This window comes from Notamacropus eugenii, chromosome 1, assembly GCF_028372415.1.
Source record: "Notamacropus eugenii isolate mMacEug1 chromosome 1, mMacEug1.pri_v2, whole genome shotgun sequence".
In the NCBI taxonomy this organism is placed as follows: domain Eukaryota; kingdom Metazoa; phylum Chordata; class Mammalia; order Diprotodontia; family Macropodidae; genus Notamacropus; species Notamacropus eugenii.
In genome coordinates this window covers 212,921,004-212,943,218 of record NC_092872.1, presented here as the reverse complement: position 1 = coordinate 212,943,218, position 22,215 = coordinate 212,921,004, and the positions used below count along the sequence as shown (strand labels likewise).

Below are 22,215 nucleotides of genomic sequence, written 5' to 3'. Positions count from 1 at the left end.
ACAGTAGCCAGAAATTTTTCTTTATATATAGTCATATTCTAATATATTCTAATCTCTTTATTTTTGACATGAGGTAACAGGCTTAGATTGGTTAAGTGTCTTGTCCAAGGTCACACATGTTGGAAGTAGAAGAGCTAGGACTTGAACCCAGGTCTTTGAACTACAAACCCAATGTCTTTTTTATTGTTCCATGATTCCTCTACTAAAAAAGAAAGGAACAGGCTGCCTACATCTATCCAAAAAGCTGGAACCTACCAAATAAGAACAAAAGTAGAGCTGATGTCTCCTCAGACACCAACATACAAGACACAAATATGGGCAAAAAGCAAAGGAGATTAAAGATTCTAACACTGAGAGGCAAATTTGATCTCTTTGTTGTCACTGGCATCACTGACACTTGATTAGATGAGACTCATGCCTGAAATATGGCTCCGAAAGGGTATTATTCAAGAGGAAGGGAATAAGTTAAAAGGAAGATGGACAAAATAGCATTGTACATTAAGAAAATATCCTCATGTGAGGGAGGGGGATGTATTTGGGCTAAGATCAAAAGAAACAAATTATGTTTCCTAGGTATACTATGCACTCTCTGGACCAAAAGAGAAAATAGATAAAACTTTCAGAAAAGAGGTGTCAAGTTTGGCACAGGGGCATGGTATAGTGTTGAGGACCTTAATTATCCAGACATCTGCTATAGCTCCATCTCTAGCAGAGCAGTTAGAGAATCAAGTTCTGGATTTGTCTTGATGATAATGTCATCCTTTCAAATGAAGAGGCACCAATGAGGGGAACTTCTATTTTGGACCAGATTTTTACCCGCTAAGGAGGAACTAGTTGCTTGAATGAAAATGACAGGAACTTTTAGGAGGAAGTAACTCTCTATCTTAGACTGTGTGATAGAGAAGAACAAAAAAGCCGGATAGGTTTGACATATTTTTAAAATAATTAATATATTTGATTGATTTCAGGACCAAAAAAGTAAGTAGCATTTGGTTAATTGGTTAGTTATAGGGAAAAGGCGTCTTTTTAAAAAACAAAACACACTGCTGCAGGGCTGCCATGTTTCAGCCACAAAAGTTGGAAAGGGAAAGGAACTTTTTTGGAATGAGATAATCTTCAAAGTTTTTTTTTTTTTTAAAGAGAAGAGAAAGGATTCTTTACATAGTATGTAGAAAGAAGGCAAGAAGAGGATGCACACTTGCAGATAGCAGCTGATAATGTATTTTCCCTTGTTTGTCCTTCTACTGTTTCTTACTCTTTTTATGAAATGACTGCTTATCAGCTCTCACAATCCCTCTCTATAAGATTTTACAAATAGATTCATATTCTAAACTGATTCTATTTACATAGCACCTAGCTCCTCTTGGAAAGACATCAAGTATTTGCTGACATGTAATTTCTAGGTTCACTGGATTTCCTCATTTTAGGTGATTAATTTGTAACAGTGAAACTTCCCTAGAAAATGATACTACTTCTGTGTCATTGTCTATTTATCCATTTCCCGCTATAGTTTGTTTGAATAGGCAAAGTCTTAAGTGCATGCTACATCTCATTTTTATTCTTTGAATTTTTGCTTGATTTTTATCATTGGCCCACCCAGTTATGATATTACTCTACACTTAAAATTAATTTTAAAAAGACTCTCACATTATTAACCAGTCAAAAAATCATGGGATTTGAAATCTGGAAGGGACCTCAGCAGCCATTTAGCCCAAGGAAACTCCACTCTGACATACCCAACAAATGGTAATCCAGTCTACACTTAAACCTCTGGACAGGAAACTCACTCCTTAAAATTAATTTCTTATTTGTTAAGACAATTTCATTTTGTGGTGTTATTTTTGAAGTTCAACAGCTCTAAACTTACTGAAAAAAATTAGAAGAGAATAAGGACAAATATCTTCCATAGCTATCTATATCTATGAGGTGAAGGTAAATTCTTAACCAAACAAGGAACCGAGGTGATCACAAAAGATAAAATGGATCATTTCAATCACACAAATTTGAAAAACTTTTGCACAAATAAAATCCACTCAATTTCAATAAGAAGGGAAGCTGTCAGTAAGAGTCTGATAGAGAACTAACACAGATATATTAAGACCAAGGTCAAAGAACATGAAGGAGTTCTCAAAAGAAATGAAAACTATTAACAATCCTTTGAAATATTGCTCCAAATCACTAAAAATAGAGAAATGCACATCAAAATATAACTCTGGGAGTTCATTTCATACTCAGCAAACTGGCAAAATTGGCAAAAGATTAAAGTACTCAGTGTAGGAGGGACTTGGAAAATAAATGGATGAAAATACACTGTTGGTTGAACTGTGAAGGGATCCATCCATTATGGAAAGCAATTTACAATCATGCTTTTTAAAAAGTTATGGAACATGTCATGTCTTTGACCCAGAGATCCCAAGATATTTAAGAACAGAAAAGTCTCATAGTCACCAAAATATTCATAGCAACATTTTTTTTGTATTATCAAAAGAATATAAGCTAAGTGGATCCCCATTAAGTGAATGATGGATAAATAAAATAATGTACATGAATATACCATCAGAGATAGTGACTATGAAGAAAAGAGAAGCATGGGAAGATTTCTATGAATTGATACATAGTAAAGTAAGTAAAACCAGGAAAACAATATAAGTAATAACTAAAAGCAATGTAAATTGGAAGGACAAAATAAAATAAGCTTTTGATTGAACACTATGTGATTATAATGACCTAGTTCGATCCTAAAAAAAGAGATGAGAAAACTTATCTAGCTCCCTTCTTTGCAGAGGTTGGGGACTGTGGGTATTGAACATTTCATATACTGTCAGACTTGGTTGATATATTGCTTAATTTTGCCAAACTGCTTTTTTTCTTTCTTTTTATGTTTTTGTTACCAAAAATTGGTTTGCTGGGGAAAAGAAAGGAAAGGATGCATTCAGAATATAACAATAATAAATATCAATAAAAATTTATGAATGATATATTAGCATGGGGCTTCTTCTATAGTCTAAAAAGCTTTGACATTTATTTCTAGCTTGCCAAGGAAGTCAAATATAATTAAATACAATTTTCAAATTTTTTCTTATATATTCATGGGCCCCCTGAAATCTGTCTTTGAATGCTAGATTAAAAACTTCTGGTCTAAATAAATGTGTGACTAGTCTTATAAAGGTGACTTGTAAACATGTGACTAACCGCTGTCTTGAGGTGTGAATATTTTTATTTTTTATCAGCATTTATAATGGGCCTCAGAAATAGTTGTCTAATTAATTATGTATCTAATAATTGTTGTCCCCAGGTTAAAAAACAAAGCACCACCTAGTGTGCCTCAAAGAGATTACGTTTCAGGTAAGAGTCTCCTAATGAAATTTTAATTGTGCATCTCTTAAATAGCATTGGCTTGTGCTTATCTTGGGATGGGGGAGACATTGCCTATGCCAATATAATATGAAAAAAATGGTATCTGATTTAATTGCTTGACATAGTAAACATAACCAATATCTGGTAATGGAGAAGAGTCAAGAATGATAAACTGTTAATAATCAGCAGTTATTTGATATGATGCTTCCAAAATTCAGCTCAAGGAACTAGGAAGGAAGGAAGGAAGGAAGGAAGGAAGGAAGGAAGGAAGGAAGGAAGGAAGGAAGGAAGGAAGGAAGGAAGGGAGGGACCGGAGGGAGGGACCGGAGGGAGGGAGGAAGGAAGGAAGCATTTATTAAGCACTAATTACATGCCAGACACTTTGCTAAGTGCTTTACAAATTTTATCTCATTTGATCTTTGTAACAGCATGGCGGTAGGTGCTATTAGTTCTCATTTTACAAATGCAAACCTGAGACAGACAGATGTTAAGTGAATTGCCCAGGGTCACACAGCTGTCTGAGACCAGATTTGAACTCTGCTGGAATTCTTTCCTGATCCACCAGCTCACCTACTCAAAATTTTCCTTATATTTATTTTCCGTATATTTGAACGTATTTATTAATGTTCATGTTGCTCTTCACCCCGATCAGAATACAAGGTCCTCAAGGGCCAGAAAAATTTCATTCTTTTGTTTCATGCCCACTCTAGTGCATGATATACAGTAGGTGCTTCTTAAATGCTTATTGATTGATTGATGGAGGTGATAAGAGGCATGGCTAGATCATGGGGAGATTTGTTATATTGTCTTTGTTTTGTATTTTCCTGTTGTGTTGCATGACAATGTTGATTGCCTTGTGGTACAGCAGAGAGGCAAGCTCAGTTGGAGGATGGATTCTCTTTGTTGGGAAGCCATTTGTTGTCCAAAACAACCCTTAGTTCCTAGCTGCACCCTCCCTCTAGCCAAGCGTCACCATTACCCTCTCCTGACTGCACAACTGTGACCAAGTCGCTAGCAGGGATGAGACAGAAAGAGGTGCACTTTGTGTACTAGATATATGATGAGTAGGGAGTCATGTTAGTAGTACAATAATCAATGTTCTGATCATTGTGTATCATAGAAAATATGTACCTAAATCTGATAGAATGGAACTCCTTGAGTGTATTGTATGTTTCCTGTGTACGTCTTTATATCCCCATGGCTGACACAGCAGGAGTTTAATCATTGCTTGTTGATTTATATTGAGTTGCAGTTTGAAAGACAAGACCTGGTTGGTGTGAGGTTGGTAGGAGATGCTTCTGAGTATGATGGGGCCCCTTACCTGTGAGTCCCAGAGTTCCCTGTACATGGGGAGGGAAAGCAGAGATAGAATACTCTATTATAATTATGGCTACCACAGACTTGCAAAGGGAGATGATCTGTTACGTTAAGGTATACCAAGCACTTTTCCTCACAATAAGTCCACGTAGAACATTATTCTCATTTTGTAGATATAGAAACTGAGGTTTAGAAAAATGAAATAAAACATTTCCAGGGTTATAGTCCCTAAAGTGAATAATGAGCTATCCCCACATTTCTCGGAAATGTTAGAGCCTGTGGAAAGAAAAGGACAAATTTATTTTTTACTTGTCCACACCTTCCAAACATCACTCTTAGTATCTCACCACAGAGACAGATCAAACAGGCACTATCATGAATCCTCCAGTTTTTCTAGTTAGAGAAGGTCCTGGCAAATGGTGATGAGGAAACAAAGTCATCATGTACTCTATGGTCCCATTGTTATAATCCTTTCATACTCCAAAGAAAGCTGCAACATTTTCAGAAGGGAATAACAACAGGAATTCTTGATTTGTGCTTTGGGAAAAAAAAACAAAGAAATAAAACAAGCAAACTAACTAAGAAGCAGGTTTATAGCCTAAACAGATCCAACTGATCAAAAATTAGATCTCTCTGACGTCCCAGCAGAAATGTGGAAGTTTGAGGAGTAAAATCTGTTTCTTTGTTTTCCCAGAAAACTCTCTTGTCCCATCCCCCCACAAGCTCCCAAAGGCCCCTCCTGTGGTTTCTTCAAAAATTTGAAGAGATATTTCCCTTTGGCTTCATTAGAATCAAAAGGAGGTGTCTCCGTATCTTCTAATCTGTTAAAGTTGGTAATGATTCACACCAAGCCCAGGTCCCAGATGCACCAAGATGTTCTAACTCCTCACCACCAAGGTCATCAGTAGAACCAGAGCTTGAAGAGCCCAGCAATAGCAAGTCCCTGTGAGCCTTGGAGACTATTGCCTGCTGGGAATTCAAGTTCTAGAAGCCAGCCCAAGTGGTGAGCCCTGGCCCTTGGAAACCACGACAACCATTTGTTTCCTGTGAGCCTTAAAACTGGGTCCTCCTTTCTGACCTTCAGGAGTATAACCACTTTCCCAAACTCTTTAAAAACCACTTCTGTTTTGCCTGAACTTCGGAAATTTCCGGAGGAGGACAACCTTTGGACAGGATCAAAACATTGATTGGTCAAGGCAGGAAAAACGAAGACAATCCACAGAATTCTAGAGTTGGCCAAGTGGTATCTAAATAGGAATTGCTACCACCACCTCCTTACAAGTGGTCATCCAGCCTCTGCCTAAAAAACCTCTAGGGACTGAGAATTCTTTACTTTCTGAGGCAATGAATTCTACTTTTGGAAAGCTACAATTGTTTGATGTTTTTTTCCTTTATATCAAGCCAAAATCTGTTTCTGGAGCTTCTATCCCATTGTCTCTAGTTCTGCCCCCCCAGGGCCAAAAAGGTCAAGGCTAGCCCCTTCTACCATGTGAAAGCAATTCATTGAAATATGTAAATTTGTAGCTAGAAGATATCTCAGAAGTCATCTAACACTCCTCCCATTCCATTAATGAGAGAAGTGAGACCCAAGGAAGAAAGGAGGCAAGGAGAGGGGGGACAAAGCCAGGAGGGAAGGAAAAGGGAGTAAGGAAAAGAAGCAATTACAAAAGATGAAATGATTTGTCCAAGAATATACATAAAGCAAGAAGATGGGTGAGGACTCAAAACACATGTACTCTGATTTCAAGTCAAATGCTCTATCCTCTACACCAGATGTGCCAAACGTGTGTGTGTGTGTGTGTGTGTGCATGTGTGATGGAACCCTTTGACAATCTAGTGAAGAATGAAGCCCTTGTCAGAATGTTTTTAAGTGTGTAAAATAACATGGATAGGCTTCTAAAGAAGTCAATTATATTAAAATATAGTCATCAAAAATTTTTTTTAAGTTTACAGGTCCCAGGTTAAAAACTGTGTTCTACACCAAAGTGGCTTGAAGCCATTTATCATGTCATCCCTCCCCAGTTTTTCTCTTCTCCAGGCTAAATACTCCCAGTTCCTTCAACCAACACATGGACAGAGTGGCTTCTAGTCCTGTCACCATCTTAGTGTCCTTCCTTTGGAAATTGTCCAGTTTGCTAATGTCTTTCCTAAATACAGAATTGACTACAATATTCCAGAGGTCACTGAGCCATGGACGACTACAAGGGCATTATCATCTCCCATGTTCTAGATAATAATACTTCTTCTAATGCACCCTACACAAGCAACCACATCCTGGCCAGTGAGCAGAGAAGGGAAAGGATAGAAAGAGGGAAAATGGCAGGAAGCAGGGAGAAGGTGGGGATCTTATTCCTGAAGATAGTTTAGTATCTGTTTAGTCTTGTGCTGGAGCTTTCTAATGTTACAAGACCCCTACCACCACCATCGCCATCTCTGGGAAATTTAGCAGTGGGATTTCCATCACCTTCCCTTAATTACTGGGAAGCAAAGAAGTGAAATGAGAGATTTCTACTTGACAATGTCTCAGGTCCCTTTCAGTTCCAGATCTGTGACCCTCTGGTCTTTGGTCTTTTTCTTTCTTTCATCTCTTCTCTCTATTCTGTCACCAAATCTCATTAATCCATCAAAACAGCTCTTAGATTTTCCTTCTCCTCACATGTATCATTTCTCCACAAATCAGGTCCATGCCCTCATCACCTTATTTCCATATGATTGCAGTAATTTTCTATTTGTCCTTCCTTCTTTTATGTTCTCTCCTCTCCATCCCTTCTACCGTTGCTAGTCTAATCTTTTAAAAATGTCGATTTGCTCAAAAAGCTACAATGATTCTCTTTTGCATGCTGTAGTGAACCAGGCACACTCCCTTTAGACTCTTACAATCTGATCTCATTCATGTATTTAATCTTGCATCTCAGTCTTCTCCAAAGCCAATCATCGATTCTAGGAAATCTCTCTAATGCCCCCACCCTATTCCTGGCCTCTTAAGTATTTGTTTACTACTCGAGTTTCTTAGCTCTCTCCTCCTCCTGCTGCTCTTCTTCCTTTTTATCTAGCTAAATCTTTTCCTTTTTTTGACTTAGGAATAAAACCATTGTACCAGGAGTTGGGAGGCCTGGGTTCAAGCGCTAAATTAACCATTTGTTAACCAAGTTACCTTGGACAAGCCACTTAACTTGAATCTCATCATCCTGATTGATAAAATGAGGGAAGTGAATTTGATAAGCTTTAAAGGCTCATTCATTTCAGTAAAAATTAGTATGTGAAATGTATTTAGGTCGATAAATATTCATTAAGCTCCTCCCATTTGCCATGCACTATGCTAAGTGCTGGTGGATACAAGGAAAGGCAAAAGACAGTCCCTGCTCTCAAGGAGCTTCATATATTGGGGAGCTTCATCTATTATTCATCTATCTATCAATGAAAACATTGATGTACAAGTCTGTACTCAATATAGACAGGATATAGCAGACATAATCAGTGGGGGGGGGGGGGGGCATTAAAATTGAGGACGGTCAGGAAAAAAAGCTTGCTGTAGAGGGTCTGATTTTCCAAAAGCTGGCACCTAAAGGAAACCAGAGAAGCCAAGAGGCAGAAATGAGGAGGCAGAGAATTTCAAGCATGGGGGATATATGGTGAAAAAGCCTACAGGTGGGAGATGGAGTGTCTCATGTGAGGAAAAGCAAGGAGGTCAGTACCACTGGGTCTTGGAGAATAGGACCCAGGGGAGGAGTGGAGAATGGTGTAAAATGTAAGAAGACTGGAAAGACAGAGGATAAGTTATGGATGGCTTTGAATGCCAAACAGACAATTTTATATTTGATCCTGAAAGTTATAGAGAACCACTGAAATTTATGGGGATAGAGGGGTGGCAGCTAGATGGTGCAGCAGAAAGTATCAGGAAGACTCATTTTCCTGAGTTCAGATCTGGCCTCAGATACTTTACTAGCTGCATGACCCTGGGCAAGTCACTTAGCCTGTTTGCCTCAATTTCCTTATCCGTAAAATGAGCTGGAGAAAGAAATGGCAAACTACACCAATATCTTTGCCATGAAAACCCTAAACAGGGTCACCAAGAGTCTGACAGGGCTGAAAACAACTGAACATGAATATGCATGCCATGGTCAGTTCTATGCTTTAGAAAGATCACTCTGGCAGCTGAGTAGAGAATGGACTGGTGGAGGGAGAGACTTGTGGCAAGCTCCAGATCTGAGTTCTGCTTACCTTCTTTTGGAAACTTCCCTGATTGCTAAAGTTTACATTGATTTCTCCCTTCTTAAACCTTTTAATCTAGTCTACATCTTCAAACACTTAATTATATGCTGTCTTTATTCACTCTGTGATAGCTTCACATTTTTACTTGAATTTCCCCTACTATATTTTAAGCTCCTAGAAGGCACAGACCCCATCTTATTCTTCTTTTATACCCTACCCCCTCCACAGTGGACTTTGCTCAGTGCTGGGTTCAGAGCAGATGCTCTGCTGTCATGTGACCTAAAGTGGGTCTGAGGTGACAGATTAAGGAGAAGGGTTATGTGGTAAAACATAATTTGGGCCAAGATAAGAAATTCAACTTTCTTTATTTTGTGGGACTTAATTATTAAAAGGTAAATATGAAGGTAAGGAGCTTTTTTTTTTTTTGAGCATGTGGTACAATCAGAATGCCAACTTCCCACCACAGCCTATACAATTATATTCACATTCAATTACCCTCCACTCCATAGAAAGTCCAAGTGTGTCACAGTTCCTAAGTCTGTCCTCCTGCTTCTACCTTGCCTTACCTGTCCCCACTCTCAGCTTCTTCAGAACAGTGATTCCCAGTGTGGGAGCCTGTGGTGATTTCTGACTCCACAGCCATTCTCCCATCAGTCCCCCACCCCTCCACTCAAATAGTCTCCACTTGGAGTCCTTCTTCACCCTTGCCTGAACTATATGCTACATAATAGTAGCCTCCAATTTGATCTCCTTCCCTCAAGCCTCTCCTTCCTCTGATCCATCTATGATCCAGCTATCATAGTCAGACCATACATTATGCATTTGGCCTAAGACATCCTCCATGGCATGAACACCTCTGGATCTCTGATGTCTATCTATTTGATGCCTCACTCAACAATAACAGAAAAATCACTGAGTTGTATCTAGCAAGATATCTTACGTAATTTCTCTGCTCTTCGGAAGTCATACAGCTGGGCCAAGTCCATCACAAATTTGTTATTTAATCTGAACTGGATCTTCATTGCAGAAAGGCAATCTTTTCACTCCTCCAAAATTGATTCTCTATCTCTTGCTACATAGGATTTGTCCCAAATTTTGTCCTTCCCTTTGGAAATTTCCCACTCCATCCTCTCTGCTCTCAGTAGAAGATAGTACCTCGTTTCTAAATAGAAGGATTTTGCCATAAACTCCCTCTTCATCCCATCTCTATATCTCACTACCTCTTGATAGCCTTCATTTTCTCCTTTACTCCATCTCTAATAATGAAATAGTTCTCTCCAAGGCCAATCCCTCTATAGCTTCCCTGGTTCTCATCTTTTCCCCATCTTTTCCCATAGATTTCACTCACTAACATATCCTTTCTAACTAATCTTTAATTTCTTCCTGGCTACTGATTCCCTCATTAATGTCTACAAACCCTCCCAGGTCTTTGCCCATCCTGTTTGAGAAAAAAAACCAAAAAAACAAACTCACTCATTTCTTCCATTCTCAGCCAGATTCTTAGGAAATACTATCTATTCTTGTTTCTTTACCTTCTCTTTCATGCCACCACCCTTTGTAATGTTTTTTACCTTATCACTCCACTGAAGCTGCCCTTTCCAAAGTTACCAGATGATTTCTTAATTGCCAGATCTAATAGCCTTTTTTTCATTCCCATCTTGTTGACCTCTCTGTAGAATTTGACTCCTCTCACTTCTCTGTTTTTTGTTTGGTTTTTTTTGACACTGCTCTCTCTTAATCCCCTCTTACCCTCCTGACCATTCTTTCAGTTTTCTTTACTGCGGCATCATCTGTATTATTCCCTCTAATTGTAGATGTATGCCTAGCCCTAGATCCTCTCCTAGTCTCTATTATCTTCGTTCTCTACACAGTCAACAACTGTTTATTAAATGTTTACCATGGGCCAGGCCCTGCGCTAACACTGGAAATACAAATGCAAACAAAAAGAAAGATAGTCCCTACCCTCTAGGAGCTAGTGAGAAAGAAAACACAGAAAAGGAAGGGGAGAAGAGAAGAAGGTACTCAGGACCAGGACATGATGGAGAAACCTAGCCAGGAGTGTGGAGCTTAATGCGAAATGAAGAGACGACTGATCTGTGTACCCCTTTTAAGCCCTCCTTAATTGAGGTTCTGGGAGAAGCCCTCCAGCCTCCAATCAGAGGGAGAGGCTTCAGGGCAGAAGGTGCTTCTGAGCTATGAGTTCCAGGGCTGAATTGATCGTCTAAGAAGAAACATTTCTGGGGCATGATAGAGAAATTCAGCCAAAGACATGCAGCCTGGTGGAAAATGAAGAGATCACTAGCCTGAGTACTCTCCTTAAATAACAGAGATAGGAAGGGTCCTCCACCCTCTAATCAGAGGGTGGTGCCCCAGGAATACAGGCTGGAGGCCATACCTGGAATGCCTTCTCTCCTTAGACCCGGCTCTAAGGATCCTTAGTTACCTTTCCTGTTATTCTCAGGTGTCACCTCTTAAAAGAAGTCTTTCTTGACCTCTACCTCTGGTTGTTAGTGTCCTTTTCCATCTCAGTTTGTATTTATGTATATGTTTATACATTAAATCCACTTGTAGAATATAAGTTTCTTGAGGATAGGTTTTTTTTATCTTTGTATCCTTGGTGCCTAGCACAGTTCCTTGCACAAATCACTTGATTAATAATGCTGATTGAATTGAATTGGGAAAAAGATTTTATTTACCAAGATGGGCTTTATGGTATGATTTTCCTCAGTTCTATATTTAGTGGGGAGGGCAAAGAGTCATTTGGGCATTTGTTTTTAACTGAAATAGACTGGCTGTTATGTGTGCTCATGTGATCTTTCCCCTCTGATGTCAACTTTAGAAAGCCCGGTCGATGAAGAGGAACAGTGGTCAGATGACTTTGTAAGTATGTCTTGCTGGTCAGTGGAAGGTTCTCTGTCTATTTGGCTCCTAGAGAACACAATTATAGCTGCTTCCTTTCAAATTATACATTCTGGGTCATTGAATGGGAAGTGACGTACTAAGTTCAACTAATTTTCTCCTATACCACATTACTTCTTCTGACTCCTTCAGGTAATGACTTCTGACCTATTACCTTTTTGTTAGATTTTCATGACTTATAAAGATATTTACATGCCTACTCCATATACTTGTCATGTGTTATTATATATTTGGTTAAAGCCAGACACATTAACTTGAAAGACTATCCACTTGAAGCAAAATCTACTCATTAATTCAGTTTTTTTTAAATAGCATTCACAAAATTATGAAATCATATAATCTCAGAGTTGGAAGAGACCTTAGTAGTAGCTATGGATCCAACCCATAGCTAAAAATATAGATAACATGCCCCAGATAACACACTAGAGAAATGAGCCTCCAGCCTTTATCTGACAATCCCTCCTGAAGGGGGCAACCCCCTACTTCCTCAGGCAGCCCATTCTATTTTGGAGTAGCTCAAATGGTTTGGATTTTTTTTCCTTTACAAAGAAATCAAGTCCAAATTTGTCTCTCTGCAACTCCTGTCAATTTGAGTATAGTGTTAAGTGTAGTGTAGTAAAAATTCTTTGGTTGTAGGCTGGTCACTTGCAACTTGAAAATTCTGTGCTTCTCTGAGAGCCTGAATTGACTCTTTTTGCCTTAGGTAGATTCAGCTTAAGAAAATATGTGTCTAATTTTAATCAAGTACACATTAATATACGTAACACACTTTTATATAGTGTACCTAGAGATAGATATTTCCATGCCACGTCTGACCTACCAACAATGGGTATTCTCTAAGGTTCTATGTTGGGCCTTCTCTCTTCTTAGGTGATCTCATGAGTTATCATGAGTTTAAATACTATTTCTGTACATATGAACCCTAGCCCTAATGTCTTTTCTGAGCTCCAGTCTAATCCTAACTGCTTATTGTAATTTCTAACTGGGTACCTTTTAGGGACCGCAAGTGCAATTTGTCTTTCCTTAGATTCCACCAAAAAAAAAAAATCCAGGAAAGGAGATTGAGAAGGAACTATTATGTAGGTTGGGAGGGAACCAGAAGGCAGTGGTATGTCAGTAGACATACTGACATAGCAAATGTATCAAATGTTGCATAGAGACCAAGAAGGAAGACTGAGAAAGGGCCGTGGGATTCAACAACTAAAACGTAACTGGGTAACCTTGCAGAGTAGTCTTTGCAAAATGGGGGAAGGATTGGAAGCCAGATTATAAGGGGTGGAAAAATGGAAAAGTATTTGCTAAGGTCACATAAGAATCAGGACGAGAGCCTAAGTCTCCTGCTTCCCAATGCAGTGCTTTTTTATGCTATCCTAGGCTGCTCCAGTGAAAGAAAAGTTGAAGTAGTGGCCAGAAAATTTCTACAAAATAGTAGGTAAACCCGAAAAAATTTCATCTCCCTGAAATATTTGGGAGGATGGTATCATAGAGGCAGGAATTCATGATAGGAGAAGGTGAAAAGACAAAAGCTTTTAATTTCTTTTTTTGCATCTCTAAAATGAGGCAGCAAGAGATACCTAAATTCTTTGAGTTTCAGCTGCCCAACTTTTAATATGGAGATATTTTCACTCCCTGCTTCCACAAGGTAGTTGTTCGGGAAGTACCTTATACATCTTAAAGTACTATGTAAGTGAGAGTTAATATTAGTATGATCACTAATTATAATAGTAATGAAAAGCTGAGATGTGGCCAATTATGGAGCATATCCCAATCGTAAGAGAAGAATCAGGGGTGGGGAACCTGCAGCCTCGAGGTCACATGTGGCCCTGTAGGTCCTCAGGTGCAGTCTAGGACCACATGTGGCCTCAAGGGCAGAGGTTTCCACCCCTGATTTAAATTCTAACTAAAATAAGGAACTAAATGGTTAAATAACAATTATAAAAACTGAATGTGGTCATTAAAAATCCTGTAGACTCCTTGACAAAGATGCTGGAGTACAATAGGTTTTCAGAGTCAGCACTTGGGAAAGGACCTCAGCAGCTATTTAGTCAGATTCATGGTTGAAAGGGATCTCCACTATCACACACCTGACAAGGGGATGAGAGGTCCTCTAGTCTCTATGTGAAGGCCTCTGAGGAAGGGCCACTTTGGGGCAGTTCTCATCGTTCTGCAGTTTTTCCTCAACACCGAAATTGTATTCTATGCCTTATTTTGAAGATCATCAATAAATGTTTGCTCTGAAATACCCTCTTATTTTGTGAATGTGGGATTTTTAGAAATTTGGTCATGGAAATAGCATTATTTTTCTTTTGAGACTCCATCTCCCAATGTCCAAACATACATGAATGGAGAACAAGACAATTAACAGAAATTCATTTTATGGCTAACTTTTTCATGATCACAGTTTTTCCATTGAGTAAAGTCAACTGTGTTTCTAGGACAGTGATTATGAAAATCCAGATGAACCCTCTGATTCAGAGACCTATGTTGTACCTGCGGAAGAAACTACAGATGACAGCTATGAACCTCCTCCTACAGAAAAAGAAAAAAGGAAGCTCCCCCCTCCGCTTCCATTTTCCAAGGGAGAATATGCAGGTAAGACTAATAGTCATCTCTCTAGTATCCATGCTAGTAGATGAATATATGTGCAAATTAAGGACCAAGTTTATTCCTGGTCTTTGTGGAGACTAGAGACTTTGGTTCTAAGTTCTGGTTCTGAGACTTCTTAGCAGGGTGATTATGGGTAAACCATTTAACCACTAAGAGCGTTGGCTTCTCCATCTATCAAATGAGAATAATAATATTTATAATGTTGTAAAAAATGTTTTATAAATCTTAAATTTCTTTAGAAATATAAAGTATCATTATTATTTTCTTCAAATAAAATCAGTTAATCCATAAACCTTTAAAACAAACACTAATTGTGCCAGACACTGTGATGAGAGCTGGGGATTTAAAGAAAAAGAAAAATAGCCCCTTCCTTTAAGAATTTACATTCTAATTGAGGAGAGAACACCTACCTAAAAGCTTATTGTTGTTGCTGTTGTGTTCATCCTTTGTTTTCCAAGAAGACCATGACATCAGAGAAATGATTTGCACTTGACTTTGTTTTGAGTGAGGGAGGGTTGTGCAAGGTCACCAACCTCACTTTCTCCTCCTGAGCCATCTGGATCCAGTGCCCAGATACTCATCAGGATGACTAGAGATGGCCCAGGATGCAATGGGAGATCTTGGCCTTTTTAAGCTAGGCCTTTTCACATACACTGACTTGAAGGGAGATAATACCCACTGAGTGAATAGGCCTCTTGAAGACGTAGTCATGCTTACAGAGTAAAGGAAAGTTAGCCTTAGTGGGCTGATAGTATTAGTAGCTGGGGGCAGGAGGAAGGGATGGGAAAGGTCTCCTTCAGGAGGTAGCTTATCAGCTGAGTCTTAAGGCAGAGCACATGAGGTCTATGGGGGAGAGGCAGAGCAAAGATCAGGATGGCAGATTGAGCATCCTGTGAGAGGAAAGCCTAGAAGGTGTACAGGTGAGTCATGTGTAAGAAGACTGGAAAGATAAGAAGGGGCCAAATTGTGAAAAATTTTAAATGCCCAACAGATGAGTTTATAGACATAATAGAGAGCTATTAGAGCATGGGGGGAGGGAGCAGTAAGTGGGATAGTGATGACGTGGTTGAACGTTGTTGTTGTTCAGCCATCTTTAGTCATATCCAACTCTTTGTGATCCCATTTGGGGTTTTCTTGGCAAAGATACTAGAGTGGTTTGCCATTTCCTTCTCTATTTCATTTTTCAGATGAGGAAATTGTGACAACTGGGTTAAGTGACTTGGTTGGGGTGACACAACTAGTAAATGTCTGAGTCCAAAAAAACACAAATCTTGCAAATTCCAGTCCTAGAAGACTTACTGTCCTGAGTTCAAGAATGGTCAGGTGTGTTGTCTAGTAAAATCACTTTGGTAAATGTGCCAGAGGACAGACTGCAATAGGAAGAAAATTGGAAGAATATGATAGGTGAGAGCTGATGGCAGATTGTTGACCTAGGATGATGGCCATGTGAGTGGAGACAGCAGAAGATATACAAGAGATTTGTGGAGAATTTACGTATTTTAATTAATGGTGAATTTATTTCACCCAATGTTATTTTAAGACAAATCAATTCATTCTTTCTATCAAGTACTCCTCTTAGAACCTTACACCAGAAAACACCTTGACCACCGCAAGCAGGGTTTTGAGTCAAAGGGTCCTTAGAGATCATGTAGTGTAACCGCTTTATTTCACAGATATAGATATCAGATACAGAAAGAGCCCAAAGAGGTGATTTGGCTCATCACATAACCAGCAGAACTGGAATTCAAACCTAGCTAAGTACTCTAACAAAACATACAGAGCTCTCTCCACTGCACTCCTCCTATTTCTACAATAATAAAACTAGCATTTATAAAAAATTTAAAAAAAGTTTGCCAAGCAGTATACATCTTCTCTATCTCCTTTGGTATCTCTTCCCAGAAACCTTTTTTCCCTTTGAACCTTTCTAACAGCTGCTTCTAAATGAACATTCTCTTCCCATGTTTCCCTTTATTAGTTTGTGTAGCTTGAGACAAAGATCTGAAGGTCAGAATTAGTTTGTAGCCCAAACATGCCTTGTTCTGTGTAGGGAAAATGGCATGATTGTAAATTAAAAAACTGTTTTATGACTTGGATATTTTGTTTAAAGACAAAATGTTCAGAAGATATTAAAAAAAAAACTGGTTTGGAAAAGTATCCAAAATCTGGAGAAAAGAAATACATTAGGATGGAGGCATAGAATGTGAATAAGCAGTTTTTAAGTATTTGAAAGGCTAGAAGGTAGGAGAGAGATTAAATTTATCACAGTTAGCCCCAAAGGATAGAACTTGTGGCATTGAGTGAAAGTTACTAAGAGGCATATTTAGACTTGACATAAGAAAAAAACTTCCTAACATTAAGAGCTATCCCCAAATGGAATGGGCTAACTTAGAAGCTAATGCATTCCACCTCAAGGAACATCTTCAAACAAAACCTAGATAATGGACCACTTGCTGGAAATGATAAAGGAGATGCAGATATGGATTGGACTGGATGGAATCAGACATCTTTCTCACTTTGAGATCCTGTGACTATGACCTTTAGTGATCCATGATTGATTTAATTCCTATTTGATTCTGGACCTGGCCATTCAGGTTGTAGAAGGAGGATGTTAGAAGTGGAGAGGAGATGGAATCAGAGTCCAATCTAGGAGACATTCAAGGGAAGTGTAAAAATCCTGCTTCATTTCCTTCAGTCATTTACCCTCATTGGGAAAGAAAACATTTCACTAATGAGAATTAAGAGGGGTTGAACAGTGTCATCCTCCTCCAATATACCCAAGGAGCAGGAACAGGAACAGGATCCTTATCTTTCCTTCTCTTTCAGGTATTTCAGGCATTTAAAATTTTTCACAATTTGGCCCCTTCTTATCTTTCCAGTCTTCTTACACATGACTCACCTGTACACCTTCTAGGCTTTCCTCTCACAGGATGCTCAATCTGCCATCCTGATCTTTGCTCTGCCTCTCCCCCATAGACCTCATGTGCTCTGCCTTAAGACTCAGCTGATAAGCTACCTCCTGAAGGAGACCTTTCCCATCCCTTCCTCCTGCCCCCAGCTACTAATACTATCAGCCCACTAAGGCTAACTTTCCTTTACTCTGTAAGCATGACTACGTCTTCAAGAGGCCTATTCACTCAGTGGGTATTATCTCCCTTCAAGTCAGTGTATGTGAAAAGGCCTAGCTTAAAAAACCTTTTCTCTTCATTTTAAAAGATCTCCCAACAATTTTATGAGATAAGCAGAGAATTTTACAGAGAAGGAAACAGGTTTAGAAAGTCAAATGATTTCCCTGAGACCACATAAGTAACAAAAATGAGAACTAGAACCAGGTCTTCTGACTCTCAACTCAGTACTCTTCTGAACTTATCCCAATTTATCTAAATTTTGATAAAAAAGTAAGAGTTATTAAAGAAAACATAGTTTATAATAATTATTACTGATAAATAGTATTAATAGATGACATTTGTATAGCACTCTGTCTTTTTCTTGTTTAATTTTTTTCAATTACATGTAAACAAAAATTTGTAGCATTCTTTTTTTTAATTTTGAGTTCTAAATTCTCTCTTTCCCTCCATCCCCTTGAGAAGGCAAGCAATTTGATATAGGTTATACATATACAGTCATGCAAAACATTTCCATATCAGCCACACTGCAAAAGAAAACACTGACAAAAAATAATAAAGGAAGTTTAAAAAGTATGCTTCCTTCTGCATCCATAATCCTTCTGTTTCCTTTCTGGAAATGTATAGCTTTCCTAAATCCTTTAGGGTTGCCTTGGAGTATTGTATCCCTGAGAGTAGCTAAGTCTTTCACAGCTGATCATCTTTACAATATTGCTATTACTGTGAACAATGTTCTCCTGGTTCTGCTCATTTCACTTTGCATCAGTTCATGTAAGTCTTCTCAGGTTTTTCTGAAAGCATCCTACTTGTCATTTCTTATAGTACAATAGTATTCCATCACAATCATGTTCTACAACTTGTTCAGCCATTCCAAGCCTAAGTCTTTCAAAGCAATTCACATACATAATCTCATTCGAGACCCACAACAACACTGAGAAGTGCTATTGTTATCCCTATTTTACAGATAAGGAAACTGGGACAAGTTAAGTGTCTTGCTAATGACTTTATAGCTAGGAAATAGCACAGGTAGAATTCAAACTGAAGCATTCATACTTCAATTCCAGTATTCTTTTTCACTAAAGAGGAAACCCTCTTCCCTCCCCCAATCCCAAAAGAAAAACAAAGAAACTACTGGTATTTGCAGCACAGGTGACGAGAAAGATCACCTGGGCACTTTGAAATACTGCCAAAGAAAACTGTAAATGAAACTAGAATAACACAGATCTTTAAGGGAGAGTATAAAACAAGGACCCAGATGCCAATAAGTTAAGACTTAACAAAGTGCACATTAGCTTTTCTTCTACCACCTCTTTGCTCCAAAGGGAAATTTTCTTTCAAAGTTCAGTTGAAATGGAAGTTAAATGTTAATATCTCTTGACAAGGAAATACAAGATTACACAACCTTATTAATCACTGGTTGCATAATACAAACATTCCTGTGTGTTCTCAAATCCTCATCTGAAAAAGTAGAGTGCAAACAAGGCTAATATAATTACACACATCCAGTAAGGTCGCCCTGCAGTGGTGACTTTCATTTAAAGTGATAGCTGAAAAAAAATATGAACTCTCCATTATAGTCAGTTCTCAGTTATTTCCAGTTGACCCACATTTCATAAGTTGTTATTATAGTAGAAGGAACTTCTGAAATCATTGTCTACAGTATCCTTGTTTTACATGTGGGGAAACAGAGGCCCAGGGAAGCTCAAGTGATTTACTTTTAAGTTAGGTCCAGAGGCAGGACCTGGAGCCCAGGTTTACTGAATCCTAGCCCAGTGTTCTACTACATTACACTATCTCACTTCCCCTCCTATGTGTGGAAAATAATTTATTTGTCAGAAATCTTGCTTTTAAGTAGTTACAATGTTCCTTTATTCTGCTTTATTGAGACACTGAATATGATATCTACTTCCATATTCAGTTGGCAGCCTAGTAGAGAAAGTCTTTGAAAATGAAATGCTTATCTCCCCTTCCAAAGGAAACAGGGGAGAGAGAGAGACAGACAGACAGACAGACAGACAGACAGACAGGCAGAGAGCATGAGAGAGAGCATGAGAGCACTAGTTTAAAGTGAGGGAAATTCTGTTCACCAAGGTGAGCACCATCAGAGGATAATTCAGTTCAGTAAACATTCATCAAGTGCGTACTATGTACCAGGCACTATGCTAAACACTGGGGCTACAAATAAGATAAAGAAACTGGCTTTGGTCTCAAGGAGTTTGCAATTTAATGAAGGAAATAACACATTTTTAAAGAGAAGGGGCACTAGGGGCCCAGCATGGGGCAACTTGTGTTGTGAAATCAAAGCCAAGCAGAGCAGCTGATAGAGAAGGGAGTAACAGGGAAGGTTATGAGCCCTCTGTAAAGGAAGGTCTTGGGGAGGTGATAGAAAAGGTGATTCTGATCATCCTTGGGATGGAGAGGGGCAGGTTGGGGAAACCAGAGGGCTTTCCAGTTCTATCTGAATCATTTTTTTAATGAGACTTTGTTATTGGGTTTGTTGTACGCATCAGTAGAATACCAAACATAACGTATTCACATACCCATCTGAAGCCACGTTTGAGAATCATTTTTAAAAACTGATTTTTTAAATCCTCCTCCATTTTGGATCTGCAGTCCTAGAACTCTTTGCCATTATTATGTGTAACTCAGGACTATCTGCATTCAAATTCTGAATAGTTCCTGAACCCCAAGACACTAGGAACTCCCATTGGGGGTAGCGTATATTAAGACTGACCATGAAATTCCATGCGATTTTGAAATTGGTAAAAGAAAAGGAAAAATATTTCTTCACTATAACCAACACAGGCTGTTTCTGAGCAGTAGTCCAGTCTGACCCATGGTTCCATTAGTTCCCATAAAATCCTATACCCAGAGGAAGTATAAAAAGAGTGTTGGACATGGAGACAGAAGGCCTGGGTTCAAACCCCAATCACTTAAAGTTTTCTGTTCAATCAGTAGATTTTTTTTTCATAGAGAAGCATCTATAACTTTATGATATAAGGCAATGACAAAATAAGATTTTTTTTTTGTATGGAATTGTGTTGTATAAAATCATGTCAAAAATAGTTTGTATTTTAAAACTTTTTTTAAAAAGCTCTTACATGAATTCCAAACACTGAATAGTTGGGAATTAAATTTATGTTGTATATATGTATGTGTGTTTTCCTTTAAAGATGATCGATCAAACCAGAGACACTCTCCACCTTTCAGCAAGACACTTCCAAATAAAGCAAACTGGCCTTCCCAGAAAACAAAACACTCATCTTTGCAGTTACCTCTTCCGCAGAAGCCTCAGCTCTCGTCAAAGCCAAAAAACTGCACAGAAGATGAGGTAATCCTCATAGCAATGGCAAAAGTTCTTCCATACACTTAGTTGCAAAGGTCACCTGTGTCTCTGGGCTGACCCTTGCAAAACACTCTGTCAGTCAACAAACGTATTAAACACAACTTTGTGCTAGACACAAGTGATACAAAGACAAAAACAAAAGGAGACACCACATATGTACAAAGTAAACAGTGAAGTGGGGTGGGGTCTTTCCACTCTGGGTCCTCATCCTCCTAACTGCTCAGTCCTTGTGAATGTGTAAATTCCTACAAACAGTCATAATGCTAGAAATACAAAGGCAGAAACATGGCCCCTGCCCTCAATGATCTCACCTTCTAATGGGGAGGCAACATACAAATTACAAGTAGACAGAAGGTAGTCTTACCAGCTGGGTGGGTGGGTGGGGAGCATGTAAAGGCCTTCTATATAACGTGAGATTTGAGTAGGGTCTTGAAAGAAGCCAGGAAAATTAAGAGACAGAGACAAAAAAGGAGAACATTCCATGCACAAGAAAACCCTTATGTAGGATCTCGTTTTAACGCTTACTTAGAAGCAGGCCATATGCAGAAATTTTGTTCTTATGGGACCCCAGAAATAGTTATGGAACTATTGAAAAAAAAAATAGTGAATTGATGCTTGAGGACATACAGCTGGGGTCTAGACATCCTAAAGTAGGGCAGGGTTCCCAAGAACTTAATAAATGCTCACCTACTGCCTGGCAACTGGTTATGGCTCTGAGTAAAGGTATGATGCCAGTTGTGGATCAGTCCCCCTCCCCTTTGTCCCCATCCTATCACCTTCCAGTTTCTTGTTTTCTCCATTTTTCTTTTTCCTTCTTCCCCTTTTGCTTTGCTGCTCCACTGAATTTCTTTCTAAATCTGTTTCCTCTTCTTTCTGACCCTCTGACTGTCTGCTTTCTCTTCCGAGATGGAAAAAGAAGAAAAGATGGGGAAAGAGGAGTTTGTGATATGGTGTCCACTTTAAAAGGTATCTCTGGGAGCAATTATGAAGTAGGTACCTTCCCATCTCCTCTAAAAACTCTTCTTTCCCTCTCCTTCCCCATCATCCCTCACACATTGGCTTCTTTCCAAAGGTGTTCCATCAACAGAAAGTTAATTTGTCTCTGGCCTGGTAAATAGTCTGTGCTTTTTAAGCAATAAGCTACAATGTTTGAAATTCACATTAATTTTCAAGGAAATATGGGTTTCTTTGAAATTCTGGTTTAAAGGGAAAGTAATAGATTTCTAGGGGTGATCTTTTTGTTACTTTCTCTTTGTAATGTAATGCAGACAATATCACTAAGAGAAAAGGTTTACTTATTTTCTAGTACTCCCTAGTACATTTTCTCACATGTGG

General features: G+C 38.7%; 1 protein-coding gene across 1 annotated transcript in view; it reads left to right on the top strand.

The window, feature by feature from the left end:
* The window catches only part of BLNK (B cell linker), a 93,535-nt gene that overhangs the window by 37,066 nt on the left and 34,254 nt on the right, over positions 1 to 22,215 (top strand). Inside the window, exons 3-6 of the mRNA XM_072626427.1 lie at positions 3,296 to 3,345; positions 11,726 to 11,766; positions 14,241 to 14,397; positions 20,708 to 20,865. Coding sequence (XP_072482528.1) covers positions 3,296 to 3,345; positions 11,726 to 11,766; positions 14,241 to 14,397; positions 20,708 to 20,865 — 406 coding nt within the window. The remainder of the gene's footprint in view (positions 1 to 3,295; positions 3,346 to 11,725; positions 11,767 to 14,240; positions 14,398 to 20,707; positions 20,866 to 22,215) is intronic.